This window comes from Piliocolobus tephrosceles, chromosome 5 (genome assembly GCF_002776525.5).
Source record: "Piliocolobus tephrosceles isolate RC106 chromosome 5, ASM277652v3, whole genome shotgun sequence".
NCBI lineage: Eukaryota > Metazoa > Chordata > Mammalia > Primates > Cercopithecidae > Piliocolobus > Piliocolobus tephrosceles.
In genome coordinates, this window is record NC_045438.1 from 130611136 (window position 1) to 130628698 (window position 17563).

The 17563-nt window shown below is 40.5% G+C and overlaps 1 protein-coding gene across 5 annotated transcripts in view; it reads right to left on the reverse strand.

Moving 5' to 3' along the window:
* Positions 1–17563, reverse strand: part of ZFAND3 (zinc finger AN1-type containing 3) — a 336930-nt gene that overhangs the window by 20410 nt on the left and 298957 nt on the right. For 4 of the 5 annotated variants that reach the window (XM_023212706.1, XM_023212704.1, XM_023212705.1 and 1 more), the window contains one exon: positions 16092–16259. The exons of the other annotated variant lie outside the window; for it this stretch is intronic. In XM_023212706.1, coding sequence (XP_023068474.1) covers positions 16092–16259 — 168 coding nt within the window. The remainder of the gene's footprint in view (positions 1–16091; positions 16260–17563) is intronic. 5 annotated transcript variants of the gene reach the window in all.

The window sequence follows — 17563 nt, forward strand, 5'->3', positions numbered from 1 at the left end:
ACATGAAGAGAAAAACAGTTGAAGGTCACAAAGAGCAAAGCAAGAAATCAACTGTAAATAAAATCAATATAATTCAGCGATGTGTAATAAATCGGGAGCACCAAGGGGAAGTCAACTCCAATAAGGGATCTTGGAGGAGGTAACTTTTCAAGGAACATGAGGATATGAATTAACACTCAGGAGAACGGAATGTGCATGTCAACAGAATTAAATGTCACTGTGTCTCGTATTACCCAGGTGCAGCGGGAGACCAAAAGGTGGCCATGCTGTGGACTCGGTTTTCCAGAAGCATCTTATCTAGATGTGGCATATGGGACACAACAAAACAGAGTGCACTGGATGACTCATTACCCCATCTTAAGTGGTTCTCACAGTCAGGTGCATATATTTTTATCATTCAATAAAAAGCATCTCTGAAATGGGGAAGTGGTTAAGGAATGGGCTAAATTCTATATGGGTGAAAATATGGACAGTTAATGCTGTAGTCCTCTCCTCACTGTTTTGGGGACCCCATGGGCCAGCTTGGGGATATGAGAAAGGGGTGGGATTCTGGGAGCTCAAAAGAGCTGGGCTCAAATCCCAGGTGCTACCTTCATATTTCTAAGCTTCAAAGCTTCAGTTTTCAACTCTGTAAAAAAGGAGGTACCATTTGTCCAACAATGCTCTTAAGAGTCAAATGATATAACTTAAGTACAGGTACCCAGGATACAGTAGCTGTTCAATACAGCTATTCCTCTTCTTCCTTCACCCAGAAGATCACAACTGCAAGATGCAGGGATCTCACAGTGTATTCAAGTGTCTATTAAAGTATCACCGCACACCAGGCACTGCAGTAAGAGCCGAGAACCGCAGAAGAGTATCGCTAAGTGCTCATGGTCTGGAGAACGGACAGACATGTGAACAGACAATTTCAATATGCTCTGAGACATATATCATAAACAGAGGCCAACCATGGACTCCACACAAGAGAAGACTGTTGAGCTGTCTCGGAGGAGATCACCAGATGAAGGGTTTTGTTAAAAAAGACAACAGGTTTTGTGAGGGCCTCAGCTGAGAAAAACTGTGGAGACAAACACTGAGCCCAGTCCGGCAATCCCGTTTCTGACCCTGTCCTTGATGCTCCAATATCAGTTCTGCGGTCTCGAGAATGAATTTGTTACTGGGGGAGCTGGGCTGCTGGAAAGCTCACACCACAGTGCTCAAATCTGTGAACAGGTTTGAAGAAGAGGATTTGTGACAGATTGCTCCGGAGGGCAGAGTGAGAGGAATGAGTATGTGGTCTAGAGGGAGGCCAGTTTAAGCTGGGTAGAGGAAGCATCTAGTCAATCTAAGCTGCCCAGCAACAGGAGATGCCATACTCCCTCCATGCAGATGTACACAGTGGGGCTCCTGCCAGGAAACTGCTGATGATGGGGTTTATGCAGCGCCAGTTTACGGGTCGGGACTGGCACCGGATGGATGGCTTCTAATATCCCTTAATTGCTTGGATTATATGTCAAGGAATGGCAGGTTTGTTATGCAGGAATCAGAGACTAGTGTGGTTACACACAGTAGGTCTGTGACCTCCGAAGAACCCATATAGTTTGTTTTCTATGAGACAGGGTCTCACTCTGTTACCTTGGCTGGAGTGTAGGGACATGATCACAGCTCACTGCAGTCTCAAATTCCTAGGTTCAAGCAATTCCTCTGCCTCAGACTCTGAGTAGTTAGGACTATAGCACATGCCACCACACTAGGCTAATTTTATTTTTTTGTAGAGATGGATTTTTGCTATGTTGTCCAGGCTGGTCTTGAACTCCTGGCTTCAAGCAATCCTCCCACCTTGGCTCCCAAAGTGTTGGGATTACAGGTGTGAGCTACCACACCCGGCCCACAGAACCCATCTTATTCATGTCCAAGTACTAACAAAAACACAGGTTTTATTCGTGCAAATACACCCTTTCCCAAAGTTGAATTATATAATTGAACTCATAAGCATACCAAATAATTTTAATTCAAGCAAGCAAGCACACTACCCTATCTGACAGTATATATGTCTAGTCTGATTTATTTTCCTCCTCTACCAATTTTTAGTGGTAAAAGGGGAAACAATCCATCTGGGTCTTATTCGTTCAGCCATAATCCACTGGGAAATCCTGAGGCTGCACGTGTACTCTGGACCTCAAGAATTTACATGGCTACTGGCCCAGAAATATTCCCAGTCAGCTGTGGCTGGGCCTGCCTTCAAACACTATTCCAAAAAGGCTTTCCGCTAATCATAACCAGCAGGCTCATAAGAACACCACATTTCTTGGACTTTCAATTTTTTCTTGTACATTATTAGTCACCACTGACTGGACAGCCACTACAGGCCACATACTCCAATAGCGGCTGTGGTAAGTTACAGAGCCATCATGTACTCGTGCCTGCTGAGGATTTTTTGAGTCTGGCAGGGAAGGGGAGAACAGTGGGAGGAAGGCATGTGTTATACACCCACAAGGTATAAATCTCTAACTGAGAGAGAATGGAAGTGACTGGAACTGATATGAAACCTCATTGATGTGGGTACTACTCATTTGCAATTTCCAGTAATTCTCTTTGGTTCTAAATTACCTTGGTGTTTCCTACGAACAAATGAATCTATTAAATGTACAGGTAGTATGGTCTAACTTGGGGGTACATTCAAATTACCTAAAGAACTGCATTTTTACTCTCTAAAGAAGAACTCTAAAACTGCTGGGCTGAGGCCCACACTTCTTAGAAGTACTCCTTAAGAGGGAATCACAAACCCAGAGGAAGAAAAGAAATAACCAATATCAGAATAAAACTAAATGAAATTGAAACAAACAAAAAAAATTACAAAAGATAAATGAAACAAAAAGCTGTTTTTTTGAAAAGATAAATAAAATTGATAGACCAATAGCAAGATTAACCAAGAAAAGAAGACAGAAAATCCAAATAAGCTCAATAAGAAATGAAACAGGAGAGACTGCAACAGACACCACAGAAATACCGAGGATCAATCAAGGCTACTATGAACACCATTAGGCACATAAACTAGAAAAACCTAGACGAGATGGTTAAATTCCTGGAAAGACACAACCCTCCTAGCTTAAATCAGGAAGAATTAGATACCCTGAACAGACCAATAGCAAGCAGTAAGACTGAAATGCTAATTAAAAATATATCAACAAAAAAGGTCCAGGACCAGATGGATTCACAATAGAATTCTACCAGACATTCAAAGAAGAATTGGTACTAATCCTATTGACACTATTTCACAAGATAGAGAAAGAGGAAACCCTCCCCAAATCATTCTATGAAGCCAGTACCACCCTAATACCAAAACCAGGAAAGGACATAACCAAAAAAGAAAACTACAGACCAATATCCCTGATGAACATAGATGCTAAAATCCTTAACAAAATATTAGCTAACCAAATCCAATGACATATCAAAAAGACAATCCACCATGATCAAGTGGGTTTCATACCAAGGATGCAGGGATGGTTTAACATACTCAAGTCAATAAATGGGATATACCACACAAACAGAATTAAAAACAAAAATCACATGATCATCTCAGTAGATGCAGAAAAAGCATTCAACAAAATCCAGCATCACTTTATGATTAAAACTCTTACAAAAATCAGCATAGAAGGAATATAGCTCAATATAATAAAAGCCATCTATGACAAGACTGCAGCCAACATAATACTGAATGGGTAAAAGTTGAAAGCATTCCCTCTGAGAACTGGAACAAGACAAGGATGCCCGCTCTCACCACTCCTCTTCAACATAGTACTGGAAGTCCTAGCAAGAGCAATCAGACAAGAGAAAGAAATAAAGGGCATCCAAATCGTTAAAGAAGAAGTCAAACCGTCACTGTTTGCTGATGGATGATATGATTATTCACCTAGAAAACTCTAAAGACTCCTCTAGAAAGCTCCTAGAACTGATTAAATAAATCAGCAAAGTTTCTGGATATAAAATTAATGTACACAAATCAGTAGCTCTCAACTAAAGAACTCAGTCCCTTTTACAATAGCTGCAAAAACAAAACAAAACAAAACACACCAAAATGAAAACTCAGGAATACACCTAACCAAAGAGATGAAAGACCTCTACAAGGAAAACTACAAACACTGCTGAAAGAAATCATAGACAACACAAACAAATGGAAACACATCCCATGCTCGTGGATAGGTAGAATCAATATTGTGAAAATGACCATACCGCCAAAAGCAATCTACAAACTCAGTGCAATTCTTATCAAAGTACCACCATCATTCTTCGCAGAACTAGAAAGACAATCCTAAAATTCACATGGACACCCCCACAAAAAAAAAAAAAAAAAAAAAAGCCCATATATGCAAAGCAAGTCTAAGTAAAAAGAACAAATCCTGAGGCATCACATTATCTGACTTCAAACTAAACTATAAGGCCACAGTCACCAAAACAGCATAGTAATGGCATAACAAAAGGCACACAGACCAATAGAAAATAACAGACAATCTACAAATAAACCCAAATACTTACAGTCAACTGATCCTTGACAAAACAAAAACAAAAAGTGGGGAAAGGACACCCTTTTCAACAAATGGTGCTAGGATAATTGACTAGCCACATGTAGGAGAATAAAACTGGATCCTCATCTCCCACCTTATACAAAAATCAACTCAAGACAGATTACAGACTTAAATCCAATACCTAAAACTATAAAACTTCTAGAAGATAACATTGGAAAAACCCTTCTAGACATTGGCTTAGGCAAGGATTTCATGACCAAGCACCCAAAAACAAATGACATAAAAACAAAAACTGCTGGGACTTAAACTAAAGAGCTTTTGCACAGCAAAAGGAACAGTCACCAGAGTAAACAGACAACTCACAGAGTGGGAGAAAACTTTCATAATCTATACATCTGACAAAGGACTAATATCCAGAATCTACAATGAACTCAAACAAATCAACAAGAAAAAAATCCCATCAAAAAGTGGGCTAAGAACAAAATAGAAAATTCTCAAAAGAAGACATACAAATGGCCAACAAACATATGAAAAACTGCTCAACATCATTAAATGATTAGGGAATGGCAAATCAAAACCACAATGCAATACTACCTTACTCCTGCAAGAATGATCATAATCAAAAAAATCAAAAAATAATAGATGTTGGTGTGCATGTGGTAAACAGGGAACACTTTTACACTGCTGGTGGTACAACCACTATGGAAAACAGTGTGGAGATTCCTTAAAGAACTAAAAGTAAAACTACCATTGATCCGGCAATCCCACTACTGGGTATCTACCCAGAGGAAAAGGAGTCATTATACAAAAAAGATACTTGCACAAAGATGTTTATGGTAGCACAATTTGCAATTGCAAAAACATGGAACCAACCCAAATGCCCATCAATCAATAAGCGAATAAAGAAACCGTGGTGTATATATATGTATATGTGTGTGTGTGTGTATTCCACATATACGGTGGAATACTACTCAGCCATAAAAAGGAATGAATTAATGGCATTTGCAGCAACCTGGATGAGACTGGAGACTATTATTCTAAGTGAAGTAACTCAGGACATCGGATGTTCTCACTCCTAAGAGGGCGCTAAGCTATAAGGATGCAAACGGATAGGAATGACACAATGGACTTCGGAGACTCGGGGAAAGACTGGGAAGGGGGTGAGGAATAAAACACTATAAATAAGATGCAGTGTGTATTGCTTGGGTGATAGGTGCACCAAAATCTCACAAATTACCATTAAAGAACTTCTCATGTAAACAAACAACATCTGTTCCCCAATAGCCTATGGAAATAAAAATGTAAAAAAAGGGGGAATCACAGGAAGAATCTATTAGGGTGACTAACAGTACCTAGTAGCAGGTATTTGCATACAATGTGCTTAACATAAATTAGTTTTAACTACACATTAAAGGCTTTGGAAAGGACATGTCTTTGGTAAAACTTCATGAGTAATTAATTATTAATCTGAAAGAAAACATTTTTAAAAATCCGATTATTTTGACTACTAACTACTTTGCGTGTGTGTGTGTGTGTGTGTGTGTGTGTGTGTTTGCCATAACTGGCCTTACTTGGTGGTTCTACTGCAAAGGCTCCATACAGGGTCCCAAGTCCTGGGCAAGGTTTTAGAGGCTGAACTAACAAGAAGAAGTTAACAGAGTCTGGTGAATTTGGAAGAAAGACCAAGAAATATGGGTACTTCAGAAGAGATATTCTGGGTTCAATGGAGAATACAGGGCAGGAAGATGTGACAGGGAGGTGCAGTGAGTGTGGCTGAAACCTAAGCTGAAGGAAGGGAGGAGAAGGTACTGGCATGAGGGGTCCCTGGGCAGAAACTCTTCAGCAGGCCTTGAAGTTTAGTACATGGAATACCACTATTTAGCACACAGGTGTGATATGAGGTGAGGGACCACCTTTCCAATCTTGGTTTTCTCATTTATTCCAAAAAAAAAAAGGAGATGAGACTAAATGATTACTAAGGCTCCTTCTAATTCTGGTGGTATGTGATTCTATTATCTACACACAAATTTTCATGATTTTGCCTTTAATTCAAACAAAGTATTTCTAAACATGTCTCAGTGTAGCTTGCTTTCATCACCTCAAGTGAGTATAGCCCAGGACAGCTATCTGGGGTGTTTCTTATGATACTGGTTTAAAATAAGAGGGCCAAGCTCAGGGTGCAGGTTTTTACCACTCTAGCTAGACACACATGTGACATGTGACTAACAACATAGGAATATGCTTCATCTGCAAACAGAAATGAGTCTATGGGATGGCAAAACTCTTTAAAACACAGCTTTGTTGACCAATTATAGGCTACATGGTAGCCTACCATGAGTTAAATCATCATCTGTTTTTGGTGAACATATTTGAACATTTCCCATGTTTTCCTAGAATGTATTAATCAACTACAACCTGTGGGGGGCAGCTATGAAAAATCTATAGCTGAATCATACTTAGTGATGAAATGCAATGTTTTCTACCTAAGATCAAGGAAAATGCAAGGATGACTCAACGCTTCTATTCAACATCATGCTGGAGGTGCAATAAAGCAAGAAAAAGAAAAAGCATACAGATTGGAAAGGAGTAAAACTGTATTTGCAGATGACATGATCATGGATGTAGAAAATCCTAAAGAATTGAGAGCTAACAAGTTAAATTTAGCAAGACTGCGTAAAAAAAAAAAAAAAGATCCAAGATTGTATTTCTAAGTAGTAGCACAAAAAAAGAAAACCAATCTAAAAATTTAAAACTTTTAAATTCCACTCACAATATCATCATAAAATAAAATATTTAGGAATAAATTTAACATGATATGTATTGAAAATATAAAATGTGGCCGAGAAATTAAACACCTAAATAAAGAATTACAATATTAAGATGGCAATTCTGTGAATCTTTTTGCAACATGGTTAAAATTTTAAAGTGGGAACAGACTCTTCATAAAAGATGGTACTATGAGTGACCAAAGAACATATAAAAAATATGTTCAACATCATTGGTCATTAGGGAAATACAAATTAATATACCATGAGATATTACTACACAGCCACTAGAATACCTAAAGTTAAAAAGGCTGACAATATTAAATGCTGGCAAGAATAGGAAGAAACTGGAACCCTAATGCATTGCTAATGGGAATATAAAATGGTATAAGCTTGGAAAAGATCTTCGAAGCTTCTTAAAATGTTAAAGGCACACTTACCATTTAACCTAGCAATTCCATGCCTATGTACATACCCAAGAGAAATTAAAACACATGTCCACACAAGACTTGAGAACAAATGCAGTTGTATTCATAATGGCCCCAAACTGGCAACAACCCAAGTGTATGTCAACTGGCAAATGGATAAACACATGTGGTATATCCGTACAATGAAATACTACTCAGCATAAAGAGGAATGAACTACTGATATATAATATGGATGAATTTCAAAAACAACATACTATGTAGATAAAAGACTACAGACTGTATGAATCCATTGATAATAAAATCCTAGAAAAGGTGAAACTATAGCAACAGAAAGCAGATCTTAAGTGGTTGGCTGGGGTGGAAGAGAATAGGGATCGACTGAAAAGGGGCATGAGGGAACTTTTTGGGACGATCGAGGTATTATACAACGGAATTTGGTGAGGGCTGTACAACTTACATAGATCTATTAAAACTCATTCAACTTCTGAAAAAATATTTTAAAAAGAAATAAAAAATGTAATACCTAAAAAATCAGGGTCTGAAACAAGATTAAAGAAATAAAAAAGTAATAAAACTCATTCAACTGTAAAATGGGCGAATTTTATGATACGTAAATTATTTCTCAAAAAGCTGTTTTAAAAACTTTACCAAAGAATTAACTAAAACTGTTTACTACTGGAACTAAAATAAAAGACACTAATAATTCACTTCCTTTTATAATAATTTTTCTTCCCATAAAATAAGGTATTCTAAGCAGGATAACCTATCCAAATAGCTTTGGGAACATTATTATTGTGCTGTTACTGCCACTAAGATTAGATTATAGAAGTAGCTGCAAGTCTGCTAAAAAGATGGAAACTTATCTCATGCCATGGGATAAGGGTCTTCTGCCATACCTGTCAGTAAGGGATGGGTGGGGATGTGACACAGGCTGCAACGAATGTGCCCTGCACATTTGGTCTTGTAAGAAGAGCTCAGTCTTTGATACTCCTTTGCTTAGGGAAGGGGAGTTCTTCATGTTTCTGACATCTCTCCACAGCCCTGTCAAAGGACATATGGTAGGCTGGGTCTCCGGGACAGTACTGCACTAATGGGCTAAATACATGGAGTTCGTGTTCAGTAAAAGGTTTCATTTGTTTTGTTCTAACATCTCAAGTTGCAATTTGCAGAGGAGCAGCAGAGGGACTAATCTATTTGGTTTTAGACTGGAACACTTACACATCAAAGATTAAATGAGGAATACAGATAGCATACTTATGCTTAGTGAAAAGTACAGTGAGAGTGAAGGGAGGAGTATAGCAAAGGAAGAAAATTTTCTCAGAATTTGCCTCAAGATGTCTAATTACCCTTAGCTCTCACATATATAATAACTCCCATCAAAAGGTTGTGGAACTTTTTTTCCTTTTGGGAGGATGGACGGGGCACTTCCTTTTCTTGAGTCACACATAACGTACACCCCAATTGTTGCTGTCTTAGGAGTACCGGAGAAGCTTTAGTCTTTCATCACCCAGACTCAGCATATAAATAGGACTTCCTAAAGGCTGGGGTCTTTTGCTTAACCATGCTCTATCCCCATAACTCAATAGTAGAGCACAGACTCTCCACACAATGGCAATAATGATAACACTTCACCAGTCAAATCAGTTTGGGTCATAATAAAAGATCTCAGGTGTTTCTCTGCATAGCAGGGTTTTCTGGTGGATCTATGCTAGAACACCGTCAACAGAATAAGGCTTTTTAAAAGAACATATTGCCTCACTTTCTTTTAGAGACATAGGACAGAATGCCAAATGTTCCTGACAGGTTCACACTTGGATGAGGATTAAAATTAAGGCACAGACATGTGGGCTGATTTCAGATGCTGGTGAAATGGATCAGCCTGGTAACTGCATGTCCCCAACATGTGTCCTAATCACTGCAGCTCCTTGCCCCACTCAAGACCTTATGGATATCACTGTTTGTTCACTTTGCAGTCCCTGCAGTGGCAGCAACAGTTGTGACACATGCACATTCCTTTTCACTCAATCAGTTCACATTCTCTCTAGATCATTCCCTTAAAAAGATTCAACAACCTCCATGGCTTTCCAACATGTTGAATGTTTCTGAAAGTCAGATTAGATCATGTTGATTGTATTCAAAGCTACTGATGGCTTCTCACTAAAAACTAACATCCAAACTCCTCAGCCTGGAATCTGGAATCCTTTTCCTCCCTAACAGTCTGTCCTCATTTGACTCCAAGACTTCAGCCAGCTGAACAGAGGTCATCTCCTAAACACTAGCTTTGCCCAAGCATCCCCTCATTTCCCATATCTGAGTCCCAACCTTCCTTTAAAGCCCCAATTGTAAAAGCCTGTCCAGAATCTTGAGTTGGAATTAATCTCTCCCTCTCCGTATCACTATAACATAGGCTTACACCTTGATAAATGCTTATGGTAGGCTGTTCCAGGTGTCAGTTATTTTATGTATGTCTGCCTTCCTCTTGGGTCCAGCAAATACCTACTTGAGTGCACATTAAAATCACCTTGGGGGTCCCTGGAGAAGTGGCTGATTCCAGGATTGGGGAAATTTAGGGACACATGCTGTTATGCCAAAGAATAAGGGAATGTTCCCAACCCCTCCCCCCACCACTGAAAAAAGATGTGAAGTATGTCATAAGAGTAAAGGGGCGAGCAGAAAGTAACTTCCACTGGCTAAATCCGGGACAATCTGAGCACCAAAATAATTAAGTCCAGTTGGTTGTCCATATCCATGGGTTCCGCACTCAACAACCACGGATCAAAAATGTAGTTAGGCCTATGATGGTTGTGTCTGCGCTGACACATACAGATTTCTTCTTTTTGTCATTATTCCCTAAACAACATAGTACGTAACAATTTACATAGCATTTACATTGTATTAGGTATTATAGGTAATCTAGAGATGACAAAGTATATGAGAGGAGGTACACAGGTTATGCGCAATGCTACATCATTTTATATCAGGGACTTAGGCATCCTTGAATTTGGTATCCATGGGAGGCTCTGGAGCCAATTCCCTGCAGATACCAGGAGACAACTGTACCGTAACAAATCATAAACCATTAAAAAAGATAAGAGCCCATGAGTCCATACCAGTAACAGATAAATAAATGGGGGAGAGGAGGTGGCTTCACTTTCAGAAGAATGCTGAGTGCCAAACAATAAATGCTGAGGGAGTACTAGAGTTAGGAAATCATCATTTTGCAACCCTCCTAGCAGAGATTGGCTTAGGCAAGAATCATCACTAGATGATGAATCTAGGGGAAATTTTTCACGAGGAGCAGAGCATTTACTTGGTCTTAAAGTGTTTTCCCACAGATTGCTTTATAGGTGCAAGGGGAAAAATAGTAACTACATAGTGGAGCAACCAGGGAATGCCTTGACTAGGTGGGTGTATCAAAATTAACATCAACAATGAGGGCTGATGGACATCTGTGTTTCCCATAAAACCCTGAGAAGGACACATGATTATTTATGTAGTAGACTGGGTGAGAATTCGTAGCCTGAATCTAATTATGAAGAAATATCAGAACAAGGAGTGTTCTATTAAAACCCCAAATAAGGAGTGTTCTATTAAAAAACAGGTGAGGGGAGGGATAGAGGGTTGTATTCTTTAAAAATGTCAATATCATAAAAAACAGAAAGGCTATAAAAACACTCCATGGGAACGTGTTCTACCAAATCAGAACCTCTGGGGGTGGGTCCCAACAATCTGTGGTTTTAACATTTTCTCCAGGTAAATTCTGATGCTTGCTTAAGTTTTGTTTTTGTTTGTTTTTTAGTTTTTAAGAGACATGGTCTTTCTCTGCTGCCCATGCTGCAGTGCAGTGGTGTGACCAAGACTCACTGCAGCCTCGAACTCCTGGGTTGAAAGCCATCCTCCCACCTTGGCCTCCCAAGTTGGTGGGACCACAGGTGTACACCATCTTGCCTGGCAATAATTTTCCTAGAGACAGGGTCTTACTATGTTGCCCATCTCTACAAAAAATAGAGACGGACAACAAGCTGGTCTTGAACTCCTGGCCTCAAGGGATTCTCCCACCTTGGCCTCCTAAAGTGTTGGGATTACAGGTGTGAGCCACAACACCAGGCCCCTACTCAAGTTTGAAACCATAGATCTAGACTGTAAGCTCTTAGATTCTGCACTTGTAGCTCCTATATTCCCCATAAAACCTAAAAAAAAAAATGCTTTCTGCATATTCAGATTTCAATAAATGCTTGCTGAATCTGGTTTGACAGTGAATGATAAGGCAGCAATGACCACTGAGACACTTGGAGATGATCAACTACTCCAGAGGCCCCAGCTAACACATCACTTCAGGTTTCTAAAGTGAATAGAAAACTTATTTTGAAAACAATAAAGGATGTCAGATTACTTGGGAGGTTAATAAAAGCACTATTGTCCCCAAAGGGAGCATATCCACTTAGTCTGTTAATGCACCACCAATTGAAAATATGTTAAAACTTACACACACTCTTCGACTGGTATTTAAAAATTAGTTCTGCAGTTCTAGCAAGCATTGCACAGTGATTAAGAAGCCAAGAAGGCCAGGGGTGGTGGCTCATGCCTATAATCCTAACACTTTGGGAGGCTGAGGCAGGTGGATTGCCTGAGCTCAGGAGTTCAAGACCAGCCTGGGCAACACGGTGAAACCCCATCTCTACTAAAATATCAAAAATTAGCCAGGCGTGGTAGCGTGCACCTGTAGTCCCAGCTACTCGGGAGGCTGAAGCAGGAGAATTGCTTGAACCTGGGAGGCAGTGGTTGCAGTGAGCTGAGATCGCGCCACTGCACTCCAGCCTGGGCGACTCTGTTACCCCCCACCCCCCCAAAAAGGAAGCCAAGCTACGTGTATCATGCAAGATCTGCTCAGAGAAGACGGCATTCTTGTGGCTGTGACCCAGATTTGATGAAGATGGCCAGATTTCAGAAGAACACCCTCTAGGTGGCAATTCAGGAGACAAGACTCCTGCAATGAGAATGAGCAGATCAATTTGCCTACTGGGTAGAAAATCAAACAAATAGATCCATTTTCAGGCACTTGTTTTCTATCTTGAGAGGTTAAACTACTGAAGATGCTCTAAGATGCAGGATATCATCCCAACCTCGCAACCACATGCCTTTTCTAATTGGCACCTGAAAGATTTCACAGGAAAAGGATGTTACTTTGGTATTGTTGATTTAAAGGTTATCTAGTCACAGTGAAGCATAGGAGAATTCCTCTTCAAAATTCCTCCTTATTGAAAGCCCATGGAGTGTCTTGGCAATTAACAATTCCTATCACCTCTAGCTGTTCCCTATGTAAGAAGGCTCAGAACTCGCCTTACAAATTGCTCTTTTGAAGATCAAAGGGAAGCCGAATGTGTCTCTGTGTGCTCTCGATGAGACTGTAATTTAATGGAATTCTTAGAGAAGGCTTCACTGGCAGTGTTTGGATGACAGCCCTGGGGCAGAGGATTCAGGGGAACTTGGCCACTGTTCCCTTTGGAGGTCTTCCCTGCCTTTAATTGGCACCTCATTAGAAATTAATGAAAATGACATCCTCTGTTCTTCCTGCTCTAGGCATCGAATGCTACAAAAAGGCCCATCACAATTCATAACACATTCAATTTATATAGCAATGGCTCTTAAGCATTATTTATGAGATGTGAATTTCTTGTCAGCAGTTAATAACCTGTACAGAATGGAAGGCAAATGGAAGAAAAGATTGCAAATATATATATATAAAAAGATTTTCTGCAGTGAAGAAGTGTTCTGTTTGAGTTCAAACTACCTTCCTGAGTCTTCACTTTCAGTAGTAAATTACTGTGTTATCCCCCTACTAAAACCTTTCAGGGCAGTTAAACATCTCTCCAACATCCATGCATCCTCAAGGAAATACCTGTACAACTCACCCTTTCCTAGAGAGATCCAAGCAGGCAGGAGGAACACAAGAGCTCTTTGTCAAAGACAGTCCCAGACTTTTTTAACGGCATGTTCCCATTGTTGTCCTTATCTTTTGAAGGGTGGCAGTTGACTCAGTAATTTTTCTGGGCACGTAAGTGTAATACTCTCAGTGGGTCAAATTGAATGCCCAGCTGTCTCTAGGAAAGTTACATCTTGTTGAGACTTCAGAAAGCTCAGGGCTTTCTTCTCCAACAGAAAAAGTCAAATCCCCCTATAAGCAGACTCTCGGAATTGGGTACAAGCCCAGAAACTACATGTCAGAACATTTAAAAAGGATGCATATTGCAACAAACCCAATACACATTTAGCAATTCAGCCTCCTGCCCACAAAGGTTAAGAATATGGCAGAGTAATCTATATTTACCAGAGATTAGACATGTGGGCTTTACTTGGGTGAATGTGAAGTCATCTAACGTGTATTACCGTTTTTTTTTTTTTTTCCAGGTGGATGCTAAGACCTTAGGAGATTAGGTAGCTTGTGTCAAAGCTGAAGGGTAAACTGGGAGACCTGGTTACAACATCTTTATATCTCAGTGCTAAATTGTGCAATCTCCTGTTTGCCTGATAAGGAGAAGCAGCATTAGCCACTGCCGGGGGCAAGACAGCATACTTGATAGACCAACTGCTTGATCCGCTATGGCAAATCCTGTGTAATACCCAGGATTTAGTTACTTTCAAGGAAGAAACAAGAACAGATGGTTCAGGAACGTCCCACAATTCTAACTGAGGGACAACCAAAGGCCTGTGTTACAAAAGCAACAGCTAAAATGACCAGGTAGGCTCACAACACTGGTAACAGACTGAACTGCTCAAATTCCCTGAGAGTTCACATGAAGACCAAAGCAAGAAACTGCAGATCACAAAAGATGAAGCAGCCTTTTCAGTGTGGAGTGAAGCTGGTTAGCCAGCAGAGCCCAGAGTTTCCTCAGCCAACCACAGTGTCCCTGCCTTATGTCACCAAGAATTTAAAATTGTCTGGCAGGGTTGATCGAAATAGCCTAATAATAAGGTTCTGAACTTACCTGGGCCATGCTGCATGCATGTACACACGGAAGTCTGAAAACTGCTGTCAGCCTCTGTTCCCACCACCTATCCTAACCTTCTTTACGGTTTCCCAAAAATGCTTAGCACTATAACCAAAATGCCCTAAAAACCTTATCTGGTAACATTTAAGACTCCCCATGCTGGTTCCGGTTTCTGCAGCTGAATATGCACTTCTAATCTTGTGGAGTAACACATACACCAGAATGTGTAACAAACAGATATCTGGTCATAACAGGAACAGGAGTTTCGACTTAGTTTCTATGAAAAGCTAATATCCTCTCTCTTCCTTCCCATTTCCAATAGGGCAGATAATTGAGGAACCGTTGCAGCAAAGGCTGCCGCTTCAGGAGATAGTAAACTTCCAGTGACTATTACTTTATAACTGCTGAGTGAACTATTTAGTCCTGACTGTCAGCAATAGTACTTGTAGGATATCTTCGGCTGTCCCAGAAGTGAAAGGGGGCTTCTAAAGTTGACTTCTCAGAAAGAAAGAAACAGGATTCTCAGAGGCTACAGTCAGGTCTCACAGTCAGCCTGATGACAGCTGAACTGGTCCTCAAACAATTTTATAACATTATGTTTTAAAACCAGGGAATAAACAAAAGTACAGGAAACTAAATCAGCCTAAAATAATGCCGCTACACAATTTAATTCCTACGTGTCATGATACATGTGATCATGAAGAGAGAAAAGGCTGACTTAAGTTTTGTTCCACTGCAGGTAGGCATCCCTGGCAGCAATTCTAAAAGGCAGAATACGGAAGGAAAGGTGACTGTAAAGCTATTTCCGACTGGGTATATGGTGGCTCATGCCTGTAATCCCAGCACTTGGTGAGGCAGAGGCAGAAGGATGAATTCAGCCCAGAAAAAAAAAAAAAAAAAGGCAATTTCAAGGTGTTAACTGACTAGATGAACTAAGGTTCAAAGGAAACTTTCTAATCAAAGCTTAATTTAACAGGGAGATGGAGAAAAAAGTTTTCCATAAATAGTAAGAAGTTCATTCAAAATTAACTTACTATCTGAATTTTATGGTACATACTCCAGAATTTTGTTTGGTAAACTTCTGAAGTTGTGAGAAGAAACCAGAGTAGTAAGTGGTGGGGGGAAGCTGAAAGCACTAAGCAGTGAGATGTAGCTCTAAGGAGATATGCATAAGAACAGGGGGATGTTTTTGTCTTTTTTGCATGCGTGAGAATAAAGGGTGTTTAGAGGCAAACATCCCGTACTCCTGATTTCTCAAGCCCCAAACTTACATCGCAGGCACTACTGTAGCAAACTTACAGTACTCAGAAGAACAAAAGACTTCAGCCACTTAATTCCCAAAGCTGGGCCAAGGTGTTAAGGATATAGTCTCCATTCATGCCACTGGGGGAGATGCTTACCACAGCGACACGATCCCAATTCCTGCTGCACCAGCTCCAGTTTGGTTTGGCACTGGAAGCACCGACGTCGACTCTTCTGTTTAGATCGACTGGTTTCCTCGGACCGTTCCGTATTCTCCAGTAGTCGTGGCCGTTTTACTGGTGAAGCCTCATTCTCAGAGTGTGAATCTGACCAAAACAACATATTCGGGGATCAGGATTAGTGCTTGGCCTGGCAAGCACAGCTGATTAATGTATTTCCAGGCATTCTCCTGACTGGGCTACTGCCCTTGTCCAGGAAGGAATCAGACCCATGAAAGCCAGTTCTGACTTGCTTGGTTTATATTGCACAAACCATGACAAGAACGTACCTTTAGTGCCGACTTCTAACCAGCTAGGCCTGAGCTGGAGAGGAGAGTGCGGGTGGCTCAACAAAAACCAGTTCTATGTTGTTGTTTTTTAAGAAAAGCTGAGATTCTATGAAGAGACCATTCCAGCTAGAAATGGGGTCCTGTCTTTGTATCCCCTTGCTGGGACCTAGATGCTGCCTGTATTGGTTAGGTATCTTTTCTTGGGTATTTGCTTGTCCTCAAGTAGACTGTAATTCTTTAAAGATGGGACTATGTCTAATGTTATCTCTGTATCACTATGCTTTCACAATTCCATTCCCAAAGCCAGTGTTTGATGAGTGATCTGTAATCTTTTATAGTAAAATTACTCATGTTTCTACTCTTAAAGACACAAAAGTCAGGCTCTAATACTGACAAGTAGTTCAATTTGATTCAGAATGAATGAAGGGGCACCTCTGCTGGTGCACATGCAAGCTGCCCTATTACCTCCACTATGGTGTGGTACAGCAGCAGCACTGGGCACCCCACCTTGAGATGGAGCAAAAATGGCAGGTGGAGGGGGGTGTACTCTGTGACAACTGTGTCTTATATAACCTCAAAAAAGTAATTAAGATGCAATAAAGTTCTTATCACAGGCAAGGCTGTAAATGACTCTTGCCTTCAACAAACTGGGCAGCTCTTTGGGGCTCTGTACTCCTGAAATAGCTGCCTGCATACCCACGATGTACCTCCTACCAAGTTCCAAAGTTGTTTGTGCTAAATTACCTCTAGAAGGGAGTCTCCTAAACAGTCTTCCTCAAAATAATCCAGATGCTACACCTTCTCACCCCTCTGTCACTCCCACCTTGGTCTAAGCCATTACCAACTCATCAAGCCTACTACAAGAGCCTCTTCACTGGTCTCTCTGCTCACCCCCTTTTCTCTATAGTCTATTCTCCATATAGCAGACAAGTGACTCTGTTAAAAATCAAGTTAGAATCATGTTATTTCCCTGCTCAAAACCCTCTAATAGCTCCTCTTGTCAGAGTAAAAGTCCAGATACTTAGACTGTCAAATATCCTGCATGACTTGCCCCGCGCTCAGCTCCTGCTGCTTTCCTTCCTTTGATTATCTGCACTAGCCTCCTTATTGTCCCCTACCTGT